An 18679-nucleotide genomic window follows, 5' to 3' on the forward strand; every position below is an offset into this window, starting at 1 on the left:
AAGCGACGTTAATTGGTACTTAGAGGCTTCTGTACAGATTCAGGCCTCTTTACAAATACCATTTCTAAGTAAACTGAAGCTACTAAATGACTAAAAGGAGATTTAAAAGCCTCCGAGGCCTCTTACCTGGCAGCACCAACTGTGGCTTCCCATAACCCGATTGTGCCACCTGCTCTGTCTCTACCTTTGCCCTCTTCTAACCCCTTCCTTTAGCACAGTGGTTCTCAACCTTCTGGCCCTTTAAATACAGTTCCTCATGTGGTGACCCCCAACCATAAAATTATTTCCGTTGCTCCTTCATAACTGTAATGTAGCTACTGTTATGAATCGTAAGGTAAATATCTGATTGCAGGATGGTCTTAGGCGACCCCTGTGAAAGGGTCGTTCGACCCCCAAGGGGTCGCGACCCACAGGTTGAGAACCGCTGCTTTAGCAGAAGGCTCCTCTCCTCTAGTGCTAAAACCTTACCCACTAAGCCTCTTAAAACTCTCCCTTTTCTCAGGCCTCCGGAGGGTCATGGCATGGTTTACAGGGGAAGGTTCAGTCATTGCGTGGGATGTGAGGCTCTCGGTCCCTACTGGGAACCCAGAGCAGCGTTCGGGCCAGCGCAGGTGGTTAGCACAAAGCAGCCTCCGACCCAGTGCACGTCATAAATATGAAAGAAGAGAAGGTTTGGCTCATTTAAAAAATCCCCCCGCCGCCCCGAGAAAACAATTACAGCAAAAGTCCCTAAAACCCTTACATGGAGAACAAAAGCATATACAGACACGTGTGCTCCCGCTGTCACGTGCCGTGGGCCCTGTGACCTCAAGATGAACAGGCCTGGGCTTCCAGTCAAGCCCAGTTTGAGTCCTAAGGGTCAATCCTAGGAGCGCATTCACGAAGCTTTATTTCCCCCGAAACAAGTCTGGGCTTCAGAGCCTCAGGCATCAGCATCTGAGCCCCTCAGACCCAGATGGGGAGTCATTTCTGAATGGACACCTGTGCCCCCCAGGCGGAGATGACAGGAGGCGGAAGGGCTGGGCTGGGCGGGAGCCTGGAGAGTGGGCAGGTGCGCCTGAGGCTGGCTGCTAGTGGTCAGGGCCCGTGCCTCCTTTAAATGCAGCAGCCCCGGACCTTTGGGATTCCAGCAGGTGAGGAGCATGTTTAAGGAAACGCAAGCCAGAACGTTTCTGGAAAAGCTGATAGATGGGATTCTGGACATTTTGTAGCCTCTGGCCCAAGGACTCATTGGCAGCTTCTCAACTTAAAGAAGCTGAGAGCCCGTGGTTTTACCCAGGATAGCAAACCATCATGACTCGGCCTCAGGAAATCTCACTTCCTCTTCTAAGCTTCCATCTGAGGTTCAATCTAATCATTTCTCAGCCTCAAGAAGCCTGGGGCCACCCCTGTAAGCCTCACGTGAGAGCGCGGGACCCCTAAGGAAGGTCCCTGGCCTTGACCTCTAGACTTGGCTGCCCAGGGCCAGCTGTGCCAACCCTGGGAGCCAGGAGAGGGCAGCCCCACTCTGCCCAGACTACTGAGGGCCAAGTCCTGGGTCGCGCCACGGCCACTGACCATCTCTGCTGGGGCAGGTCCTGACCTGTCAGGTCCCCTCAGTCCCAGGGAAGCCAGCGCTGGGGTCCAGGTTCTCTGCAGCAAGGCACTGCGGGCACAGGTGCTAAGAGGGCTGCCGCAGCATAGCAGGCTCAGAGGCCAGGGCCCTGGCACGCCATGCTGTCACTCACAGGCCAGACCACCTGCGTGCCGGCCTCACTCTCCCAGAGCTGAGTTCTTAGAACTGAACTTCCAACCTTGCTTGTCAGTTTTTAAGAGTCCTGGTTCCTCTCTGCAGGGCCGACACCTGGGCGAACCCCAGTTTGCTTGGGAGGGGACTCTTCTCTTGCTTTTCCCAGACACCGATGACAGCAGCCCAAGCACAGGAATGACCTGCCCCAGGTGGTAGGAAGCAGTGGAGAGTCCCCGAGGACGGTGGCACAGGGACTTGGATGGCCCACAGGCAGCCCCACGATCATCGTTCTGAGCTCAGACCTTCCCTACGGACCATGGCTCCACGGCCACCTCTCTCCACCACCTCACAGAGACTTCTGGAAAACCCACTGCCCCGTTCTCTTTTCCCAGCTCCGGAAGCGAGGACCATCATGGCCCTGCAATCTTTTTGAAGTCCTACCGACTCTAGTAGGAGGTAAAGAGAGTAGCTTTAAAATAAGGCCAAGCCTGGCTCCTACGTGTCCTAGAATGACCCCATGCAGCGGACAAAATCCAGACTTCTGAAGGGCAATCCCAATGAGAATGATAATAGAAACAGCACTTGCTACAATCATTTTTCTGAGGTTATGTGTGTCTGCTTGGCTAATGAAGCAACTCCGGGCTCATCACCCTTCCTGCCGATGCCCCATACCCTGAGGAATGCCACAGGAGCACGCGGGGAGAGGCGGAGGAGGACAGGAAGCAAAGGGGCCTGGTGGTGAGGCCAGTGGCATGAAGCAAGGCCACATTCATCTGGGGCCCCCAGAGCCCTCCCCTCGGAACATCCTTAGGAGCCAGCTGCACTTAGGAGAATCCCTGGACCCCAAGGGCCCCTCTCCGGCTCTGACGCTTGGTTCCCCTCTTTGGAGAAAGGAGCCGGGGGAGTCCCCGCTCTGTGTCTGTGGGATGCACCCACAGCACCTCAGCTGCTTTTTGGCCTTCACCATTACAGACAGGAAGTTGAAAGGCGCTCCCCTCCCTGTCCCTTAACTCCCCTGGTCCCGAGCTCGTTACAAACGACGACTGTAGGAAAATAGACGGTGATGCCAGACACAGGCTGTACAAGGACAGGGAATGCTGGGACATCCTGTGCCCACCACAGTCTTTGGGGACTGGGAGAAGGAGCCAGACCCATAGCTCCCCCACCAATGTCCAAATGGCGGCTGCTCTTTTCTGGTAGTTTTCATCTTTTACTAATATCACGGCAGTAAAAAATTAAAAATGAAGGGCAACACCCTTTAGACCGCATGCCCCCTCTTCCGAAATTGTGCAAAGACAGTTCCGATGCACACTCTCCTCCCCACGCCTTTGACGGAAGGAGAGCGTGTGCCTAAGCAACGGGTCCCACTTTGGTTTTCTGTCAGGAAGAGCCTGCTCAGAGTTGCTGCTCATGTAGGTGTGTGTGGTGGGGGTGTTGCCTAGGGCGGGGGGGTCGGTTTTTGTCTCTGACTGTTCATGAACAGACCTCTCAGCTGGCGCCGAAAATATCTCTCCCCGATTCCGGGGAGTGGGGCCCGGATATTTCGAACAGCTCCGGGGGGGACTGGGAGGACCTTCTGGACGCTAACATCCTGAGGATCTCGGCCAGCTGTGTCTCGATGTGGGTCATCTTGGCGTGCAGGGCCTTGATGTCCTCCTTCAGCTCCAGCTTGGCCTCCAGGATGCTGGCCTGCAGCGTCTGCTCGGGGATGGGGTAGAAGGAGTGCTTGACCTCGGCCAAGATGGGGCTCCGGTCCTGGGGGCTCCTGGCCTCGCCCACGTTGTCCAGGCGCAGGTCACTCTTGGTGATGCCGCTGTCGCACGAGTCCGTCTTCTTCAGGGTGGCCTCCCCGGCCGCCTTGGTCCTCTCGGGGAGCGTCTCCATGGACTCGGCCTTGGATACCTTGTTCCAGTCCTCGCCCTTCCCGCAGGCATCTCGGAAGCGGGCCCAGCCCTTGCGCTTGGCACAGTCGCCGGCCTTGGCGCCCAGGCACTCGGACCCGGGCGCGTGCAGCTTGGCGAGGTCCGGCGCCCCCGCTCCCGGGGGGCAGGCCTGGAGGGACACGGGCGTGGCGGGGCTCTCGCGCACCGTGACCACGCTGGCCTTCACCAGGCTGTGGTTGGCCGAGGCGTGCTCCACCAGGACGCTGCCCTTCTCCACGTCCAGGTCATCCAGGTCCCGGCCCCCCCTCTCGGCCGCCAGCCTGGCTTCTTTCTGCTGCCGGAACCTCTGGAAGAGTCTCCGGACAGGATGGTCCGGGGGCAGGACCAGGGGGGCCTCATTCTTCCTTTTCATGCGCTCTTCCTCTTCCCGCTTCACGTCGCTGATCTTCCGGAACACGATCTGGTGGGGAGACAGAATGACACGCGTGTTAATGGGCCACGCGGTCCCTCTGCGGGTCACAGCTCTGGCTTCCAGCCCGCCCCCACGGGCAAGGCTCCCAGCCCCGCACATCTCTGCCAAAGCCTTCTGGGCTTGGCTTGGTGACTGCCTTCGCTTGCCTTTTCCTAAACTCTTCTTGGCTTCCCAACAGCAAGAAATGGACTCTTACTGGGTCCTCTTCAAGAGGGGTTCTGTTCTTTGTAAGTCGCCGTTCCCAAACAAGATACCAGCTGTGTATCATATTACCCCTGAAAGCTCCCTAAGGGCCTAGCACAGTACTTTGCATATCACCTCATATTTTTTACATATATATATATATATGATCTAACCTAAGAGAATAGGGATTGTCTCTTTTGTTCTCTGTTTCCAGAACTTGGAAAACGCCTGGTAACTAGGGGGCTCTTTGTAAATATTTGTGGAATGAATGAATAACAGATAAATATGAGCTAATGAATCAATGGGAGAATGTCTTCTGCCTGGAAAGATGAAATCACAGAGCTCATTAATGTTGTAAAAGGAAGGGATTGGTTCAAACACAGAGTCTTCTTACCCACTCTCAACATTAAAGGGCAGGGACAGCCTTGAGATGAAATGGGATGTTTTAAGGCTAAAGAAAAGGAAGCACTTCTTCAGATATTGAGGAGTCAACACAAAACTTATCCCAGGAGGTTGTACAGAGGAGCATACCGCAGGTTAACAAAGGCTTAGTGTGCGTCCACGGTGGGCACGTCGCTCCTCAGCCAAACGCCCCGCAGGTCATTCACCTGTGGCCGTGTCGTCAGAGCGGGCAGCTCAGCGCTCACCGGCTACAGTCTCCTCGGATCTATGCTGACTCTCCGAAGCTCTTGGCTTTTCCCAGAGTGCCATGCTGGTGCTGCCCTCGCTCATCCTGGGTGCCCGGGGCAGCCCCACCTGAACGTTACTGGCTCACCCGACGCGCAGGTGATCCGGGAAAGAGCTGCCTGCAATTCCAGAAGTGCCTTTGCGCCCCCTTTGCAAGTCAGAGAATAAGACCAGCAGCCCTGCGGACACAGCTGCTGTGGCCTGACGGCCTTGCTTACCGGGGGTCTCGGGCCCTGCTGGCTAACTCCCACCGCTGTTTTGGAGAAGTTGGTCATGGACTCCTTTCTCAGAGGCAGCCATGACCAGACATTTGGCCAAGTACTTTAGACCCAAGTGGGCAGGAGTGGCCGCGTGACTCACGACCACAAGTCTGTGCTGCCACAGCAGCTCCTCTGCTCTGAAGTGCTCCACAGCTCCCACAGCAGCGTGCCCTAGGAATGATGGGCAAGACCCTACGCCCAGGATGCCCTCTGCTCTGAACAGGCTCTAGCTGGAGGCCTGGGAAAGTCTGTCTTGCTTTTCTAAATGTTCGGTGAAATTTTAACAGGTGCCGTGAAGGTGGAAAGTTTCAAAATGAAATAAATTTGAGCCACATGACAATGTTAAATTTGCTGCTTTACTGGAGGACTTCTCAGAGCCTTAACTTGCTAGTGAGCCTTACGAATGTCAAAGATGACAATATCTCAGGCATCATTTCTGAAATTCTTTCCTCCAGACCCTCTCTTTGGAAAGGGTAGTGTCCCCCAGAACCCCCTCAGGCTGACACTGAAATTACATCAGTGTGGGGGGATGAGGCGCCCTCTGTATTTGTGCAGAGCCTAAGGATGGGAAGGCTGTTTCCATGTTTCAGCTAAATGGTGCCTATCTCGACCCCTACTGTGGAGCCCCTGGAGTTTGGGGTTTGGAGTCTCCATTGCAGATTCACTGCCCCCTGGTGGATGGAAATGGATCAGTTCAAACCCTAAGACATGACCGATGAAGCTGTGGGATCAACTCGCCTGCCCATCAGTGGCTCTATATGCTCTGTCTGTACTGAGCAACTTCAGGTCCTGAAATAACGCCCATCAATATCATCTTCCGCCCCATTCTTCAGCAGGCCTCCTACGTAACCTTCAGGATTCAGCTTAGGAGTCATCTCCTCCAGCAAGCTTCCCTGCCTCTCCCTGACCCCCGGTCAGAAGAGCTTCCTGGTGGTACCAGGCTTGGGGCAGGCACATGCACCTCCATCACAGATTCTTGTTAAGAGGCAGCATTTTGCCCCTTTGTCTTTGCCTTAGGCAGTAGCTCCCTGAAGACGGGCACAATGCTTTAGTCTCCATTGTATTTTTGTGTGGGTGTGTTTTTCACCTTCAGTATCAGGCCTGGCACATTCAATGCTCCATCAGTGGTTAATGAATCAATGAATGCATCAGTTAACAAATTATGGCCAACCCCCCATTTGTGAGGTCCATGCTAGGGTGAGAGAGGTGATGTGTATGCCCCTGGCATACACACACACGTCTATTTCTGATGTTTGTGGTCTAGCAGAGAGAAAAAGAGATTACAGGTCACTTTCTCAGTGCACAACACAGAAGCTCCTGAAGAGGAATGAATAAATAAAATCCTAAGGGACTTCCATTTTCACTCATCTTTAAATCAGACTGACCTAATACTGATTTCATCATCCCTGCCCGACCAATTTTTATGTTTTTCAATCTCTTACATGAGCTCAGCGAGCTGATATTTAGAAGTAGCCTTGAGATGAAGGTTTTTAACAGGTGCCACGAAGGTGAAAAGTTTCGAAATGAAATTAATTTGAGCCATACGAAGGCCGCGCCCTGAGCAAGCGCCCTCACACCGGCCCTCACCAGCTGGACGGCCTCGTCCCCAAACTCCCAGCAGAGCAGCACCAGGTTTTCCTGTTTCATGTATTGGGCTTCGGTGTAAGATTTCATTCTGGGAAAGGATTCCTTGGCCAAAAAAACCCACTGGATGAGATCACCTCTGAAGTCCCTTTGAGAACGAACAATTTGTGATTCTAATAGCACAGTCCTTTTTGTTGTGCTTTACAGCTTATTCCACATACTCAAGTGCATTCTCTCATTCAAGCCAAAATTCCAGGGAGGGGTGCAGGGGTCTCCCCCACAGTTTGACAGTTGAGGAGACTAGGGCTTAGCTGGTAGAGCGACCCACTGAAGGTCACACCGCTAGGTAGAAACAGAACTCCAGGGTGTGGATCAGGGCTCTTGCCTTGAATCACCTTTGTTCACGCTGGCCATCTGTAGACAGGGGCCACCGCAACGGGGAGGCGCAGGGTCTCTCTGGAGTGGTTATTACCAGGGGCCCTCTGATCACCCCTGGGAAGGCCCAGCCTCGGGGACAGGCTGACACAGATCATGGCACCAGTGATGGGCGAAGTCCAACCTTCCTGACCAGCCAGTGTCCTGCCAGCCCACTGCAGGGCCTTCTGGAAAGCTATTTTCAGGTTTATTTGAAAAAGTGTTCTCCCTCTTCTAGATTGTATCCAAGGAGGGCCTGGCCCCTCTCTAGCCCACCAACATGAGGCCAAGGGGAGCAGGGTCCCTCGGGGCCACCGAGCAGGAGGGTCCCGGCAGCACACGGAGGGGAAGACAGCTGTGGGAGGGGGTGGACTGCCCAGAGTCCTGACAGCACAGCAAACGGGAGGCTGGTGCTTAAAAGAGTAAAGCTGTATCTAACGTGTGCAATGTCAGTTCTCAGTGACATTATGAGCCAATGAGCAGAGGCTAAGGCATGAGTCATAGGAAGCCGTAGGTAAACTCAAAGGGATTTAGCTTGGTTTTTGTTGGACTGAGACACACATCCCCAAACTGAAAACCACAGAGAGCAGGAGAAAGAACACAGGCCCGGAGTGGCCCCAGTTCCGCACTGTGTGACCTTGGGCCAGTCACGTTCCTCCTGGCCGGACCAGGTGAACAGGCCTCAAATGTGGCTGCGCCTCAGAACCACCTGGAGAGGCTGCTATCTACAGAGCGAGGTGTTCCCCGGCAAGGTCAGCCATTGGCGTTGGTAACAAGCCCCCAGGTGAGTCTGATGCAGGCGGCCTGACCTGACCCGTGGACCACGGTCTCAGAACCCTGGGTTGATGGCTGGTGTGATCATGACCCTCTGCTGTCTGCGTGCTCCCCTGGAGTGGCCACACACTACCCGCCGCCTCCTCACCTCCCTGCCTGGCTCAGCCCTCCTGTGTGCTGTCCGGGATTGAGCCTCGGGGGTCAGGGAGGAGGGGGTGGGAGAGGGTTTTGGGAATGCCAGCGGGATGACTCCAATGAGTCCCTGGTCCCTAAAGGGTGTCTGAAGGGGACTGGCAAACTCTCAGCTTAAGTCCAAGGTTCTAGGGGCCCAGGGTGGGCGGGAGCTGGTGGAGTTGGCATGGAGTGACAGGCAGTATGAGCACAAGCTCTGGAAATCAGACAGACTTGTTCGCCAAGCCTCCGTGTCTCGTCTATAAAAGCAGACATCGCTCCTGACTTCATAAGGCTACCGGAGGATTAAGCTGGATAACATCGGCAAGCCTTTAAGAAGAGTGCCTGACATTTAACCGTCGCCGAGTAAATGTAGTATGTATCATTCTTCCAGAGGTGACTTTTGAGATGATTCTAGAAGGATGAGCTGGAACTAGGTAGACAAGGGAACAGCACATGGGATGACACCATGGCAGACATGCCACCTGCCACAGAAAAGTGTCTTCGTGGTGGCGGTCCTGGTGGGGTGGGGGCAATGATGGGCCAGGCACCGCTGTTAAACGGGTGGTGTGTGCTGCCTCACGCCCTCCTGACAGCAGCCCCCCAGGCGGACACAATCACTGTCCTCCTTTTTCAGATGAAGAAACTGAGGGGCTAAGACTCTACCCCTGACCACCAGAGGCCCCACCCATGCCCGTGTGCTAAGCCATTCTGCTGGGGAAAATGCCTTGGTTTCAGGAAAAGGACAGTTTCTCGCAGCATATGTTGATAACCTCTAGCCCTGCCCCGCCACCCCTCTCTGCTCGTTTCTCTCACTCCCTGTCCATCAGCAACTTCTCTAAAGAATTCAGGCGCAGAACATTGAAACGGAGAGAAGACCTGGCCCAGGGCAGGAGAGAGGCCAAGAAGCAGAGACCCCGGAGCATTTAAGGAGGGACCGATTCACTAGGTACATCAGGCCTTTGATTCCTCAGGACGGGGCATGACTTCAGACAGATCCAGCCTTAATGGCCCAGGCAAGCAGGTGAGCCGCCGGCCCCTGGCATCTCAGTCAGGCCATACTTGTCACTGTCCTCCTTGCTTTGTGCTCCCTGTGTAGCAGATCGAATCGTGGACACCAAAAGCTATGTCCAGCTGGAACCTCAAACGTGACCTTATTTGGAATAAGGGTCTTTGCAGATTAATACGGTAAGGATCTTGAGATGATATTCTGCGTTAGGGTGAGCCCTCCATCCAATGAGAGTCCTTATAAGGGACAGAAAAGGGTCGCTCTCACCCACAAGCCCACGAAGAGCTACCCTTCTTTCACAGTGAGGGACTCAGGCTCAGAGAGGTGCAGGGCTTTCCTGGAAGCTCATTCAGCTAGTCTACAGAGCAGTGATCAGGGCCCACGTAGGCTGACACCCAAGCTCTGCCATCAGGGCTGGGGTCCCAAAGATCCAAGAGGGGGGGGCGGGCCTTGGGAAGCACCCTGGCCAGGTCTCCAGGGCCCTAGGGAGAGCCAAGCCCCTGGGGCTGGGAGGACTCCCCTGGTAGACTGAACACAGAAACACGGGCAGGACTCCCACAGGCTGGGGGCTTTGAGCGTGGCCTGGGCTGTGCAGTGAACACTTCTGAGGACGAATCAGATCATGAGAAACGACAGCCAATGCTCATCACCCAGACTCAGGACTGCCTCCTGCCCTGGGACTGGGGCTGAGAAGTCATTTCCATCCTCAGGACTGTTCACCCCCCTCGGTGGCAGCCCCCTAAGCTGCTTTTGCCAAATGCAGACGTAAGATGTGCTTATTTCAATCCCAGATGACGCCTCATTCCTAGAGAGCAAGCACCGTAACTTGTCTCCCACTGAACGTTCACACCAAAGCCCATGCTGCTGCCACCCCTGCCACAGAGGGAGGGGCGTGCCCCCCTTCTGGCCTGTGGCCTGCACTGGGCTCGGGCACCAGCTCCTCTGAAAAGGGGCCTGGCCGTGCGATCTGCCAAAGGCCATCTTTCCCAAGGCCCTCTGTCTTGCCCCCACCAGCCACACTCCCATCCGGGGCAAGCCTGTTTCTGGTAGAGTAACCCACATCAATGCATCTGGGAAAGTGACATTTTAATTTTCAGGAAGCAGCTGATGCAGAATTAGGGGACTGGTGGTGCATATCAAGTGGCCGCATCCCTTCCACCTCCTCTGTTCTGTGTTTTTTTCACACGCTATCCCTGCAAGCCCATGGCGCAGGGACAGACCGATGCATGGATGGCAGAAGTTGGTCCTGAACCCAGTACAGAATTCAGGGGCCCCTTGACTGGGCTGCAGGATCTAGCCTGCACTTTTCCAACGTTTCTCTCTCACAACGAGAGACAACCTCTGGGCTTCTGGGTTGACCCAGAAGCTGAACATCTGGACAACGTGTCCTTCCCAACCCGCGCCGATACTCAGCCTGCTGACACCAAGCGGGGTGCTGCAGTGTTCTTGGCCGGCATGGGGGAGCCAGGCAGGGGCAGCAGAAGCACTGCACACGGGTCCCCCGTCAGTTCTCAGCACCCCAGGCTGGTGTCTCCCACAGCTTAGCCTGTGGGAAATCCTCAGGGAGCCTACCAACTCTACAGGGCCATAGAAAGACCACCGGAGATATCGCCTGCAATGAGCCTGACACCCATAGCACACCCTCAGTAAGTGCTGCCCGTGAATACGACGAACCTAGATTTGACCCTGTCATGTTTTCCCCAGTGGTGCTTCCATCAGAGAGAGGATGAAATGCTACCTTCCTAGCTCTCCTGCGAGATTTCTGAGAAAGAAGCCACGCCTCCTATTTCTGTATCTCATATTTCTGAAGTACAGTGGTCCGTTCTTGGACTAAACCTGTGATCCTAGGCTTGTGTTCTTAGTTTTTCCTTTTGCTCTGAGGCCCAGCCCCCGAGCAGGAGGGCACAGACCAGCCGCTAAATGAACAGGAAGAATCCAGGTGCCCTGCATGGGGTTGGTGTTCAGAAATGGTGCCCTGGAACTGAAGGGCAGAGTGTACCCTGTCGGCAGCCAGCCCTGGGAGGGGGAGGCCCCTCACTGGGGGATTGCCCATCACACGCCGCTGTCAGCACCAGGAAGCAGCACCCAGAGCAGACACCACAGTGCCATCTCCTGGGTCAGGGGTGGGAAGCGTCTGGTGCCACCCGAGACCCTGTCTCAAGGGCAGGGGCCCTTCCCGCGCCTGCTGTGCCGTCTAAAGGAAGGGAGGGCCGAGGCGCCGCACAAAGCCTGGGGTCTCCGTAGGAGGACTCTGACTTCCTGCCTTTTCAGAGTTTAGGTTATCACCCTCATTTCTAGTAACAATCTCCCGGCCTCAAAGATTAGAGACCCCGGGCGCCGGCACAGCCTGTCCACAGACTCACGCCCTTTCTCCTCCTCTGTTTCGCAGTGGCCAGCGGTTCCTCTGATCACAAAGGCAGAGGAGCCCGGAGAGGGACCTCAAGAGGCACTTGGTCCAGTCCTGTGTCTTCTCACCCATCCAATGCAACCGGCCACTACCCCTGCATCACAACGTGACCACTGGCATCCGTGCCCTGCGTGTGCTTGCAGCAAGCTGGCACACACTGTCGCCTTTGGGACCGCAGTGGCCCTGCAGCACACGTGGGGCTCGTGTTCTTACGTTGTACAGATGGAGAGAGTCTGGGAGAGCAAGGCCCTGGCTCTCCCAGCCCTCACTGCTGCTCTCTATTGAAGGTCTGTTCTGTATCAATTGTCCAATCGTCAGTTTTATATTGGTCAGTGGTCAGTTTTATGAAGCAGACAACACACACAGTTTTGTCTGCTTCCACTTAAATCCAACTCCACTCGCTCTTAACAGACATGGAGAGTGGCTGGTCAGTGCCCTTTCCTCCTGTCCATGCTTTGCAAAGTCAAGGACGGCTAAGGACTCATCCAGCAGCCTTCTCTTTGCCGGGCTGCAAACTCAAGCTCTCCTTCCCACCCCGTCAGCGGTCAGCAGTGCTGAAAGCAGGTTGGGAGGGGCTTGGTCTTGGTCGGAGTTGCCCAGGCAGGAGTGGGGGGTTCAGAAGGCAGGCCGGTGCGACAGCGCACATGCCTGGATGATGGGCATTTATCTCATCTGCACTGAGAATGTTGGAAAAACCACAGACTTCATCATCCTGCTCCCCCCCCCCCGCCACCCCTCTGCCAGGCCAGGGTTGGGGGGATTTTAGAGGGCACCTGCTGAGAAGCACTGGACATAGCCAAGACCTGCAGCCTCGCCAGGGAAGAGGGAAGGTCAGTTCAGGCTCTCAGTGCAAGGCCCCTCCTCCTAAGCCTTCACCCCTGACCCTCCTGTAGCTTCTCGCCCGCTCCAGCCCTGAGCAGCTGACAGAAGAATCACAGGCTCCTCAAGTCTCTTCCCCCGGGGCCTCGCCTTCACCTCGAGAAATGCACGAAGGTCTTGGGCCAGACACACACCGTGAGCTTCCTGACGTGTGTGATTTGGGGCTAACCAAGCAGCAGCCATCAGAGCGACAGGGACAGAGTCGAGGGGCAGGTGGCAGCTGGAGAGCCGAGTTATAGTCCGACTTTAGCCAGAGGTGTTCCTGGGACCCTCGCCCTGACACAGGCCCCATGTGACTGCAGTTTCCCCCAAAATACTGCCAAGACCATGATGTGAGTGCTCTGAAGAGAGAATAGAAAGTGCTCGGAAGACAGCTCACCTCCGAGGCCTCCTGGTCTCTCCTGTCCTCGGCCATCCTTCCCCTGGGGCACCCGCTCCCCTGGGGAACCCTTGCCTGTAGTTGAGTCAGGGTTGCCCTCCCTGTCTGCTCTCAACCCTTTATGATCAGCCTTCCCTCCCTCCTGCGGCCTCCCTTCCAGGCTACCTTGCCCCTCTCCCCTATGTCTGGGCCCCCCAATTTCAACTGCAGCCTGTCCTCCGCCATGCTGCCCCTAATAGTGCTCCCGCAACCATAATTGGCAGTAACACCGAACACTCACTGAGAGCTGGGTGGTGTGCCATCTACTTTTTGCATACTGTATTATTTGATCCTCATAATAACCTCACAGGTACCATCACTAGCCCCATCTGACATGAAGAAACTGAGACTTGGAAGGTTAAGTGATGTAACTGAGATTCCGGTCTAAAGCGTTGGACTCCAGGGCCTGTCTTTTACCAATTAATTCAATCCTCCTTGTCAATATTTTCATTCAACTTGAAATCGCCTCTTTCACCAAGCCCTCCAGACTCACTCAGCCTTCACTGCCATTAGCTGCCGAACTCGGATCCAGCACTCAGGCTGGGACTGTCGCGAGCATCCCCGGAGGTCACACTGCCGCCCCTCCCCACCCACAGTCGCTGGCTTGTTCAGGGAACGTGAACACCTTTTAGTTTCTGCAGTACAGTGCAGAGTGGAAAGTAAAATAGGCCCCAAGATACGCAAATCACACACCTCAGCATTTGAAAATCAAATGAAAAATGACCTTTCTTTGAGCCCCTATTTGGGGTTATGTGAGCCATGGCTGGTGACAGAATGTGGGTGTCAGAAACCTAACGATTTAACTAGCACCACAAACAGCTGGGCTGAAAGGACCTCACATATCACTCTGATCTGCTTCTGCTACAGAGGAGGAAAATGAGGCCCAGGAGGGGCAGGGACGTCCTTCAGGCCTCACAGCCAGGAAATGGCAGCCTGAACTGGGGATCCCCCACCCCTGCTCCTCCAGGTCCCAGACCTCAAGCAGCTGGAAGGGGGAAATGTGTAACTAGCTAAGCCGAGGGGCTAATTCCCCCCACCTGACCCTCGGTTCCCAGATGAGAAAACCAAGGCTTGGGCCAGGTCACTGCGAAGTGAGGGAGCTGAAGCCCTGGGAGGCCCCTGGTTCCTACGGTCTCACCTCACATTTGACAGACATATACTGAACCCACATTGTGTCAGGCACCCCGCAGAAGGAGGGGTGTGAGGGAGAAAGCACAGGCCCCGCTCTCTGGGGATTCGCCGTCCAGGAAAGCAGCAGCTGTGGGGAGGGTGAAGTGGGTGCTGGGACAGGCCGAGAAGGCACCCAGGTCAGCTCTCCATGTATGCATTTTTTTTTTAAATCCTTACCTGAGGATCCCCCGCACCCAATTGATTTCTAGAGAGTGGAAGGGACGGGGAGAGACAGACACATTGACTGGTTGCCTGCTACATGCACTGCAACCAGGGCCTGGGACCGAGCCTGCAACCGAACCATGTGCCCTTGACCAGAATCAAACCCAAGAAGACCCTTCAGTCCACCGGCTGACGCTGTAACCACTGAGCAAACCGGCCAGGGCTCTCCATGTAATCTTGTGCTTGACCAGCATCTGAGAGGAGTCTGGGAGGTGTGGGCGAGGGCAGCCATGTGCAGGAGGGGTGCCAGGTAATCAGTGCTGGGCGGGTGCCCCCAGCTCTGCAGTGAGGTGTCAGGGTGTCAGGCCCATGCTTCCAGCACCGGGCAGCGCAGACCTCGTTACAGGGAGTTGGCCTGTAACGAGCCGGCGGGCATCTAACTGGCTCGACCCAGGCTCTGCTCCCAGAGGCCTGTTTCCATCAGGATCTGCTCAAGGACGGGCACAGTGCCGGCCATCACCGGCAGCGAAGCCCGCCGGCTCGGCTCTGCTGCACGCCGCCTGCCTGGTATTCACATGGTCAGCAAGGTGGTCTCCAGGCCGCGTTGTGGGCAGCAGAGCTGAGGTGTGACTGGCCAGGAAGCCCCCAGGCCATGCGGGAGGAGAACTGATGTTCGTGACTCCGATGCTGCTGAATGCCCGGGCCCAGGGGCAGACCACGGGCTGCAGAGGTGGCCTGTCTGCAGGAACATCTTCTAAAAAGCCTCTCTGGGCTCACAAAGATGAAACTCCCACAGCCAGACCTTTCCCTCCACGTGGGAGCCTATAAAAGGCCTATGAGCGCATCTGGTCCGAGGGACAGAACCAGTCAAAGGGCCTTGTGCTCCCGAGATGCTAAACGAGTCTATTCACACAAACAGTTTTCGCAGCTCCCCCTGCAGTGCGCTCGAGCTATGACACAGGTGTGTGATTCAGGGACACGTCCAGATGATGTGATGATGCCAACCTGGACCCGACAGCTTGTAGCACAGACGCACAGACGCAGCGAGCATCCTGCCTGTGTGTGTGACAGCCCCTCACTGCCTCGCGCCCAGGCAGAGAAGGACTGCATGTGCCTCATGTCCTCCCTCCACCCCCAACCCAGAGCCGATATGCTGCCCTCACTGGTCTGCTCTCCCTGCCCCAGTGCCCACTTCCACTGGTTCAAATCCTCCCTTTTCAGCAAAGGCCTGAGGGATGCCACCTCTTCCAGGAAGCCTTCCTTGAGCCTCCCAGCCAGAGCTGCTCAACCCTTTTCTGGACATAACAGGATCTCCATTCTGCTCTAGTAACAACACTTTGTGCCACAAATTAGTCTTTTATGTAAATATCTGAGTTCCCCGGCTAATTCATCAGCCCCCAGAGCGGGAATCCTGTCTTGATTCAGTTCAGCATCCCCAACAGGGCTGGACACAATGTCTTATTTGGAAACAGAGTAGTTGTAGATATAATTAGTTAGGATGAGGCCATGTTGGGGTAGGGTGAGCCCCTAATCCAATGTGATAAAAAGGGGAAACTTGGGCACAGGCACAGATACGCACGCAGGAACAAAGCCCTGTGAAGATGAAGGCAGGGATCAGGGATACGCCGGAAGCCAAAGACACTGAAGAATCCCACAAACCAGCAGCAGCCGGGGAGGGGGCTGGGAAAAAGTGTCCCCCCTGCCCCCCACCTCCACAGCCCTCAGAAGGACCCCACCATGCTGACACTCTGACCTTGGACATCTAGCCTCTGGGACTGTGAGACAATACATTTCTATTTCACCAACTCTGTGGTACTTCATTATGGCAGCCCTAGCAAATTAATACAGAGGTTTGAAGCAGACCATTTGGTGGTCTGATGGTGACACTGTGAAGCTATTGGTTTAAAAACATGTCTGCAGAAAGCCAGAAGGGGATGGATGGATGGACAGTCGGACGGGTATGTGGATGATGGAGGACGGATAGATCCACCTGCTGTGTAGGCACTGTGATTGGCTCTCCCCCAGCCCCACAGCCTTCCACACGGGGCTGAAGAGAAACTGCCCATCTGAGTGGCTGAGAGTTGAGGAAACATCCATCAAGGAGACAATGGCATCTACATGCACGACTGCTATGCCAGTTAGTCCTGAGCACCCTGGCACAGATGGTCTTACCCCCCTTGTACAGATACGAAGCTAAAGCTCAGAGAGGGTTAGTCATTTGCCTGACCCCACAGGGCTAGCAAGGGGCAGGGCTGGGATCCACACTCAAGTCTCGTGGCCGCAAACACAGGCTCCTGTCCCTCCCGCTGCTCTGCACAACAACTCTGTCCTCCTGGGCCTCACACTCAAACGAGAGCTCAACAGACCCCATGACCCAGACCAGTGGTTCTCAACATGTGGGTCGCCAACAATGAAAATACATCCTGCATACCAGATATTTACATGACGATTCATAACAGTAGCAACATTACAGTTATGAAGTAGCAACGAAAATAATTTTTATGGTTGGGAGTCACCACAACATGAGGAACGGTATTAAAGGGTCGCGGCATTAGGAAGGTTGAGAACCACTGATCCAGACCAACTTAGAAGGGAAAGTGTTGTGTCTTCACTTCCTGTAACACAGGCCCACCCACCCTCACTCCTGCAGGGACCCGAGGACCATCAGGGGTCGTCATTGGGCCCCTGCCCTCTGCTCTATGATGCCAACCTTCTTCCTTTCCAAGTGCTGTCTCTCAACACCGCTTCAGGCTGCTCCTCTGGCCTCTCCCAGTCCTGCTCTCCAGCAGCGGTCCAGCTCAGTCTGCCTCTCTGGCCCCAGAGTCTCCCGTTATTGTGGCTGCTCAGGTCCTGGTCCCTGGAACTCACCCCTGGTCCACTCCTAGCCCCGCCCCCTCTCCCTGGCCAGCCCCGGCCCCTCCGGGGTGAGGGAGAGGGGCCAGAGTCTGTGGCTGATACCAATGCTATCATACCTGCAAGTCAGGAATCTCAGTGGGCAGTCACACTGCGGTTGCCTCCGCTAAGATGTGAGTAAATCTTAGTCGTCAGAAGCTTGGGGTGGGGGCTAGTGGAGGTAAGCTCTCCAGGGCCGTGGCCTGGTTCCCCTTTTTCTCCCCAAATTGCACTCCTGTTGCCAGGCTTTGGCCTGGGAGAGGCACATGAGCTGTCGCCCTGGGCCTGTGGCACCTGGCTCATGCCTCACGTGGCCTGGATATGCTGTTCTTCCTAGAGATTCCCAACCTCGCCAGACTCTCTGGAGCCTCTGAGATGCCTTACATGCTGTTCCTTCGACTTGAGTTCTCTTTCCTCCTCCTCTTTGCCTGGCCAGTTACCACTCATCCTCAGGTCCTAGCTCAGATGTCACCTTGCACTCCTTAAGCTCACTGACGTGTCCAAGGTCCTTGGCAGCCTGTCACCTGGATGGGCAGGGACTCTGCCTGCCTTGCCGACACTCCGTCCCCAGGGTCTGCACACAGCAGAGGCAGGACAAGCAGCTGGTGGAGGAGGGCGTGACCAAGGCCACAGGGGAACCTGTGGCTCCGAGAGGCCGGTTCGGTTCCTCCGGAGGAAGCCCCAGGGCACCAGCCTGGAAGGTGTCCGCTCCCCTGGGCAGCCACGGTCCCACATTTGCTGCTGTTCCTCTGGGCAGAAGGGCAGCGGATCAGAGCCACCTTGGCCCCAACTGGATTCACAGCCCATGGCTCCCCCTCCCGGTGGCGAGTCAGGAGCTCCACGCTCAGCCCATGAACACCGTGAGGTCCAGCAAGGAGCAAGGGCAGCATGAAGGCGCCACAAGAAAGGATGACTGGTCATTCAAACCAGCCATCTGAAGCCGCCAGGGCCCACGAAAGGAACGTGGTCATGCTACCGCAGCCACGAACACTGTCTTCAAAACGACAAGTGAAAACAGTGCTTCCATGGGCTTAAACCTAAAGCCAAGGCAAGGGTTTCCCACTGAATGGACCCCTCCTGGGGCTGCTTCCCGACATGCCCCGACACCGAAAGCAGAACAGGAGAGCGCAGGGCTGCCTGGGACTCACAGCAGGAGGGCAGGGGGGAGGGACACACAAGAGGGGGAGAGAGAGAATGAGAATGAATAAATCTTCCCGCTGCTTCCCGGTCTGTTTGCCCCGAGTCCGGCCTCCGCAGGATGCCGAGCAGAGCTTCTGCTGCTAGACCTACTTGTTATGACTTTTCTCCTTGGTCAGCTTGGCTGTCACTCCACCAGATCAGATAAGGAAGCAGGAGTGATGCCCACGTGGGCTGCTGCTCTCGCAGACAGTCTGGCTCCCATCCTTTCAGAAGACTCATGTGCCTGCCTCCCTGCGGCATTCGTTCCCAAGGCCTGTGGCCCGCGTGTTCCCGTTCGAAGTTTATTAAAGGACTCGGAGCGGCACGTCCATGTGCACAGGAACCCGGCCTGTGGGCGAGCCCCGGAGCAGCGCCAAGGCCTTGAGGAGGCTGTGAACAGCCATCT

At 55.7% G+C, this 18679-nt stretch overlaps 1 protein-coding gene across 2 annotated transcripts in view; it reads right to left on the reverse strand.

The window, feature by feature from the left end:
- Nucleotides 1-2773: 2773 nt before the first annotated feature.
- The window catches only part of KCNH1 (potassium channel, voltage gated eag related subfamily H, member 1), a 252546-nt gene continuing 236640 nt past the window's right edge, over nucleotides 2774-18679 (reverse strand). For both annotated transcript variants that reach the window (XM_015568819.1, XM_015568818.1), the window contains exon 11: nucleotides 2774-4072. In XM_015568819.1, the coding sequence (XP_015424305.1) occupies nucleotides 3218-4072 (855 nt within the window). In that variant the 3' untranslated portion in view covers nucleotides 2774-3217. The remainder of the gene's footprint in view (nucleotides 4073-18679) is intronic.

Source organism: Myotis davidii, unplaced genomic scaffold, assembly GCF_000327345.1.
Source record: "Myotis davidii unplaced genomic scaffold, ASM32734v1 scaffold1525, whole genome shotgun sequence".
Lineage (NCBI taxonomy): Eukaryota > Metazoa > Chordata > Mammalia > Chiroptera > Vespertilionidae > Myotis > Myotis davidii.